The 7,073-nt window shown below is 35.9% G+C and overlaps 1 protein-coding gene across 1 annotated transcript; it reads right to left on the bottom strand.

Annotated features, from left to right (window-relative positions):
• Window positions 1-3,018: 3,018 nt before the first annotated feature.
• LOC107573359 (C-type lectin domain family 17, member A-like) lies at window positions 3,019-6,808 on the bottom strand. The gene is made up of 4 exons (XM_016259798.1): window positions 6,763-6,808; window positions 3,480-3,607; window positions 3,254-3,360; window positions 3,019-3,145 (listed from the first exon to the last, which is right to left on the bottom strand). The coding sequence occupies exons 1-4, from the start codon at window positions 6,806-6,808 to the stop codon at window positions 3,019-3,021; spliced, it is 408 nt and encodes a 135-aa protein (XP_016115284.1).
• Between the last annotated feature and the right edge of the window lie 265 nt (window positions 6,809-7,073).

The following is a 7,073-nucleotide window of genomic DNA, read 5'->3' as shown; positions in this document are numbered from 1 at the left end:
GCACCATTTGGGGTGAGTCAAACAGCCCGGTTTAAACACTCAGGACACCATCAAACTTTGCTTTTAGCTTTTATTCATGCTTTTTAGTTATGCTTCAAGTCATCACTTTTAGCCATGCGGCTTTTTAGCTTTTTCCCTTTCCTGCTTTTTAGTCATGGCTTTTAGCCATGCTTTTTAGTCATGCTTCAAGCCATGATTTTTAGTTATGCTTCAAGTCATTGTTTTTGCGTTCTTCGAGCGCCGCTACTTAGCCACGATGAGAAGAAAACCATCTAGTCTCGTCAAACTTTACTTCTATTCTTTTACTTTAGTTTATTTTCTTTCCATTGAGAGTTTCGTGTTCTGAGTTAAGTTTTGCCTAACGCCGTGTCTCGATGAGCCAGAATATTAACGCCACATGTTTAAATGTAAAGCGTTTTCCTCTCTTTAGGAAACTGTAATCTAGAAAGCGCTTCTGGATTAAGACAGCGATTTCCAAAGTTCATACTTTGGGCTCATCTGTTTTTCCACACATATTATGCTTTATTTATAAGATGTGTGTACAGAATGTGGTCTTAAATATCACTGTCTCGGTGCATTAAGCGTGATCTTTATATGAGAGGAAAATGCTTAAACGCGTTGCGTTCACATTTTGATCTTATATGGATATCTGCACATAGTATATGCTTTACAATTTTGTCTCTATCACTGTCTTGGTATATTAAGCCACTTTAAGCATTTTAGAATGCGGCTTTTTAGCTTTTTCCCTTTCCTGCTTTTTAGTCATGGCTTTTAGCCATGCTTTTTAGTCATGCTTCAAGCCATGATTTTTAGTTATGCTTCAAGTCATTGCTTTTGCGTTCTTCGAGCGCCGCTACTTAGCCACGATGAGAAGAAAACCATCTAGTCTTGTCAAACTTTACTTCTATTCTTTTACTTTAGTTTATTTTCTTTCCATTGAGAGTTTCGTGTTCTGAGTTAAGTTTTGCCTAACGCTGTGTCTCCGAGTCCAACCTGTGCCCGTCTCAAAACTTCAACCAGCCCACAAATTCAGCATCTTCAGCCAACGCCCAACCATTGGCTTCCCATCACTTCAACGACTACTGAACTTCCAGCCAATCAGCAATCTTGGGAGACCCCTTCTCTGCAACGACTACACAAAGGGAACCCCTTACACAGGCAACGCAAGTACCTCCAGCTGAACTGCTGCTTTTAATATAATTTTAACCTCACTGAGGAACTCAATGCGAGGGTTAATTAAGTGATTGATGGTTGTTCAGGTCTATGCAATTGCACATATTGCATTAAACTTGGGATTTAACATTTTCATTCTTTTAAACTCATTCTTTCCTCACTGTCTCTCTTTCTGCAACTTGTGTGAATGTGTGAGTGCGCGTGTTTACGTGTTAGACTAGTTTATATGTCTTAGATTTATCCAATAAAGTCTTATTCATATTGAAAAGAGAAGTATCTTGTGTTTTGTGCTTATAAGTTAATGTCTTAAACTGCCGATCTTGTTACTGTGCTAATAAATAGTGTTTTCACTATACTTTGGATATTAATATCCATTGCAGAATTGATGTTATACGGCCCGTTCAATGAATCGCTGGCCGTCTCAGTGATCAGCCGTAAAACAGTGAATCTGTCCAAATTCCCTATAAAATCTTAAATGATTCCCTTTGAGCTAAATTGACCTGTTTCCCTTACATAGAATAAGGCATTAATATGTGCTTAATTAGTACTAATAAATGGCTAATATTCTAGTAATATGCATGCTAATAAGAAACTAGTTAAGAGACTCTAAAATAAAGTGTTACGGAGTTATTCTTGTATCCGGCTGTTTTAGTGTCTGGTTCTTTGTCTAAATGGACAATCAGGTGATTTTGATGACAGGCTACAAAGTAAGAGAGCATAACTTCAACGCTGCAGTAAGAACTTACAAACTGCTGAAAATAAGATTAAAAAGATGTTTCACCTCATCAAACACATAAAACACTGCTCATAAAGATAATAAATCCTGACTATATATGATAACTGACTCATCTTTATGAGCTGTGTTTCATGTGTTTGATGAGGAGAAACAGCTCAGTGATAATAAATCCTGACTGTATATGATAACTGACTCGTCACTGAGCTGTTTCTCCTCATCAAACACATAAAACACAGCTCATAAAGATAATAAATCCTGACTGTATATGATAACTGACTTTTCACTGAGCTGTTTCTCCTCATCAAACACATAAAACACCGCTCATAAAGATAATAAATCCTGACTGTATATGATAACTGACTCGTCACCGAGCTGTTTCTCCTCATCAAACACATAAAACACCGCTCATAAAGATAATAAATCCTGACTGTATATGATAACTGACTCGTCACCGAGCTGTTTCTCCTCATCAAACACATAAAACACCGCTCATAAAGATAATAAATCATGACTATGTCACAGCTGTTGTGATTTAAAGGGGTCATATGAAGCTGCTAAAAAGAACATTATGTTGTGTATTTGGTGTAATGAAATGTTTTTATGTGGTTTAAAGTTCAAAAAACACATTCTTTTCCACATACTGTACATTATTGTTTCTCCTCTATGCTCCGCCTTTTTGAAACGCGTAGATTTTTACAAAGCTCATCGGTCTGAAAAGTGAGGTGTGCTGTGATTGGCCAGCTATCCAGTGTATTATATCATATCGTCATCATCGTATTACTGATTTTATTTCAGTCCGTAGAAACATCGCTGTTGTTTTTCACATGCAGATTTTAGTTTAGATCTTCAGATGTGACAAAGTTTGAACACTCAAAACAAAGTGAATTTAGTTTCAAAAAAGTTTCATATGAAAATTGTAATATTACAATGGTTTTTATTTTAATGTTTTGTTTAATTCAATTTTTCTTTCTATCTTTTTATTTTGTTTACAGAATAACCTAATCTAAGTGCCATTAAAATAAAAACAGGTAAAATTACTGAACACAAGATGTTTAACAGACATATTTAGATGTTCATAATGCACATACGTACATTTTTATTATAATGAGTCATTTAAAAATACTCTTCTCACAGATCCATTTGAACGTAAAACCACATGGAAAATCAGCCCATCCTGGTGAATGAGTTAGAGCACAGTCTTCCTCTTCTGTATTCGGTTGTCCAGTCTCCCAGAACCTGCATCAACAGATCAGCGTTAGTTCAGGGCTGCTTTCTGTGTGATATGATACTGACTGAGAGAATCGTTTATAAAATAATAATCAGTTCAGTTCAGTGATTTCTCACCCAGAGGTCATATTGCTGCCATCAACCCATTTCCATGTGCCCTCCACATCAGTGTCAGTCAGACCAATCCAGACATTAGCAACACCAGAAATGTTCTTCACAAAATCCTGAGAAGTGAAACAAAACAAAAACACATTTTATAAAATAAGCACAGACTGATTTAAGCACATTATCTTTCATTTAAAAACGAAAAACCACGATTGCACACACACACACACACACTGACTTGTTCCTCTATGTTGTTTATGATGACCAGATCTGCTGCTCTCTCTGTACAGTATCTTCTGCTCTCAGTCCAGCTCTTCATCTCAGAGGATATGAAGTAAAGACTGGATTGATGGCACTTCCATCCATCTATAAACACAGATAGTTCATTTTATTTATTTTTTTACAAATAAAGCTTCATATTATGAGAAGGGTACATTCTACGACCTATCCTGCAGTCATCATGGTGAGATTAAGTTCCTTCAATCTAAAAAAACAAGAATAAAAAAAGAATCGGAAACAACAGCGAGGAATCGATTCTTGGAACCAGGAATCGGACTCGGGACTCGATTAAAAAAAATTCGGAATTGAACAGCCCTATAGACACTGAAGCAGTCTGTGTATTTGTCATGGTTGTGTCTCATCTGAGGCCAAAGATTGATTCTGACAAAAGAGAATGTTTTTGACTAAAATATTTGATTTTGACCTGGAAGTTTGAAGTTTGTACAAGTTGGTGTGAAGTTTTGAGATTGTGTTTATAGCTGTGAGAAAATGGTGAATTGTTTCGTGAATTGTGTGTTAGCAATCAAGAAAAACGAATGAAATGCTTATGCTCAATTAAATGAATATTGACTAATAAAGCCACTTGTTGCAATGTCTATTTAACTATTTTCTCATCTGCTACAATAACAATGTCTTAAATTATTATTTATACTCAATCCCTAAATTATTCTTAATCATTATAATCATAAAGCGCTAAAGCAAGGTCAATACAAGCAATAGCCACATGACAGATCCAGTTCACTCCACTTTAAAATCCGAGTCTGCTTTAGAGCAAGTTACCAGTTAGACTGAAGAAACTTACCCGCAAAACGCTTCTGAAGTTCATTTTCTTCTGATTTCAACTGGTCTCTCTCTTTCGTCAGATTACCATTCTGGAATATTAGCAGTTGTCTCTCACTAGTCAGGTTTTCATTTCGGATTAGCAGCTGGTCTCTCTCTTCTGTGAGGTTCATATTATTAGTCAGTAGCTGGTCTCTCTCTTCTGTGAGGTTGGTGATCTTAGTTAGCAGCTGCTGTCTCTCTTGTGTGTAGTTTGTGCTCTTTGTATTGATGTGGAAACACAGCACTATGACTGCAGTCAGCAGAAGAACACACAGCAGCCCCAAACACACTGCAGCTGCTCTGGAGCTTCTGACCTTCACACCATCACTTCCTGAAGATGATAGATATGATGTTAGTCTCTTCCCTTCCTCATATCATACGGCTCACATAATCTGAAAACCTGCCAACTATAGACTAACTTTAGTTAAATATATGACAGTTAAATATAACTGTCATATATTTATTAGTGTAGCTTTTGTCCTTGTGTTTTGTGGAGTAAATGCACTATATATGACTTTCTTTTTTCAGGTGAAGAGAAATTGAGCTTTTGGAGAAATATATTCTAGGATTTTTCTCCATCTAATGCAAGTGAACAGGGTTCAACGGTCCAAAACCATATTTAGGCAGCTTTACATTAATCCACATGACAGTTAACACATAAGGGTCTTTTCTAGAGAAACGATCAGTCATTTTCATTATATTTACAAGTGGAACATGTGAAGACTACATCATACTGGATGACCTGGAAGTGAGTAAATAATCAGAATTTTTTTATTTTTGGGTGAATCTCAGTTACCTGTGTGTTGAGGTGTTTGGGGTTTTGCTGTGTTAAATTCCTGTGTGTTTTTGTTATGTTTCATTTCTCTTACAGCTTCTGCACTGATGTAGATATCAACAATCCTTTCTATTCGGTCTTCGGAGTCCATTATCGAACCTTCATCCATACTATCATTCACAATTCCAGACATTTATTAGTGCAGTTGAAATGGTTACAGTCGTTTATCTATGGAACATAATTTTAAAGTGGTACAAATAAACATAACTCATACATTAAATTATATACTGAAATATATTCATGATTAATCTCAGTTACCTGTGAGTTCAGATGACTGGATTCTCGTGGCGTTGAATCTGTGATCTCTTTTCCGATGTTACCGCTTACAACACCCACATATTAGACATCATCAATGTTTTTTTCTCTCTCCAGTTTTACACTTTTTAAGTATTTTCATTTACACTATCAGACAGCTTCAGGGTCAGCAAACTAACGCTAGTTTCTCTCCCATAGTGGACTGTGTTGTGTTCCTCATCTGTGCTTGTGTGGCCAGTATATATGCAGAAAGGAACTGTTTTTGTGGAAATACTTCAGGTATTTATGTAAAAAGGAACTTCAACTCACTGCAGAAGAACATTGAAAATATCTCTTTCAACAATGTGGATTGTGTTCATTTAAATGAGGCTCAAATGTATTCTTTTTACCAGTGGAAACTTTTTGGAAATGTTTAGGTTGTTGCTGTTACATCAAAAGTCTCCAGTCAGCTGACCAGTTTATGGTTGATGGTTTTAAGTGTCATATTTTTTTGCAAATTAAAGAAACCGAAAAGGAGAGGCTTTAATCAATGAACAGTTCAGATTGATGAAGTTCAAAATATGTGTATAAATACAAATAACCTACGCAATTAGTAGTGAATTACTGAATGACTAATGATTATTTTTTTGTTTAATGTAATGTGATCTGTGTTTAGATCCTTCTCATGTTTCCAGGGTTCTCAGAAGTAGAAGTCATCATAGCTGGGTGAGCTTATATAGTGGTGAATGAAAACTACAACAAATATATTTTTTGTTTTCATTTGCCCCGATAGTAATAGAAAGAAAAAAACAGTCCACGATAGTGTTTTAATGACTTTCCAAAAGAGAGAAAAAAAAGAGTAATAGAGAGGTTGATTACGTTAGTCAAAATAGTGAAAGATGTCAAATTTATTGTCACTCCCTCAGCCTTTGTATTACACGCTGCAGCTTAACTAGTTTTATGTAATTTAATGGCAAGTTAAGAAAACTTGTTAAAATGTATTTATTTATTTTTTAATTCTAGATTAAAAATTTTAATAACTGTGGAAATGCATTTTCATATGCATATGATATTCTATACACACACACACACAGAGGCTACATCTAAAACCGCATACTTCCCTACTAGTAGGCAAACAACAGTACGCAAACAAATTTTATGTCAGAATCATCAGTATACTACAGAGCCCGGGAAGTCACCTGTAGGAGAAAAAAAAAATCAGTGGCGACGGTTTTGCAATCCGTCCCCTCAGTTTATAAACCGTACTCACAAATTCTTAAACTGTTCTCTCGGTTTAACAAACTTTACCCACGAATTTCCAATCCGTACGCTCAGATTTTGTAAACCATACCTTCGGTTTTTGAATCCGTACCCACAAATTCATAATCCGTGCGCATGCTTTCGCAATCCGTTCCCTCGGGTTTGTAAACTCACGGATTTGTGGCCCTGCCCCTAGTCTCTGACGGCAGATTCAACCAGGCCACCTGTTTAGGTGCGGGATGCATTGTATTGTGTTTATGAAATATTATTTTTCATAGTAGCCTATTTCTATTTTTCATAGAAAATGAAATGTTTCGAGAGGAGACGGTAAAAAGCAATACAAATTGTACTGGTTATGTTGTCATTTTTGTCTTTGCTCTCTAACTGAATGCAATGTTATAA

Source organism: Sinocyclocheilus grahami, unplaced genomic scaffold (assembly GCF_001515645.1).
Source record: "Sinocyclocheilus grahami isolate Dianchi unplaced genomic scaffold, SAMN03320097.WGS_v1.1 scaffold1923.1, whole genome shotgun sequence".
Taxonomy (NCBI): Eukaryota; Metazoa; Chordata; class Actinopteri; order Cypriniformes; family Cyprinidae; genus Sinocyclocheilus; species Sinocyclocheilus grahami.
Note: the sequence above shows the minus strand (reverse complement) of the source record. Positions and strands in the feature narration are given on the sequence as shown.

Bases quoted from the DNA above. Each gene is read 5' to 3' on its own strand.
- LOC107573359 (XM_016259798.1), bottom strand. From the start codon at position 6,808: ATGCGCACGGATTATGAATTTGTGGGTACGGATTCAAAAACCGAAG. The intron at 3,608-6,762 runs GTATGGTTTACA...CTGTGTTTATAG, and splicing joins TACGGATTCAAAAACCGAAG to ATGGATGGAAGTGCCATCAA. The intron at 3,361-3,479 runs GTCAGTGTGTGT...TTCACTTCTCAG, and splicing joins TAAACAACATAGAGGAACAA to GATTTTGTGAAGAACATTTC.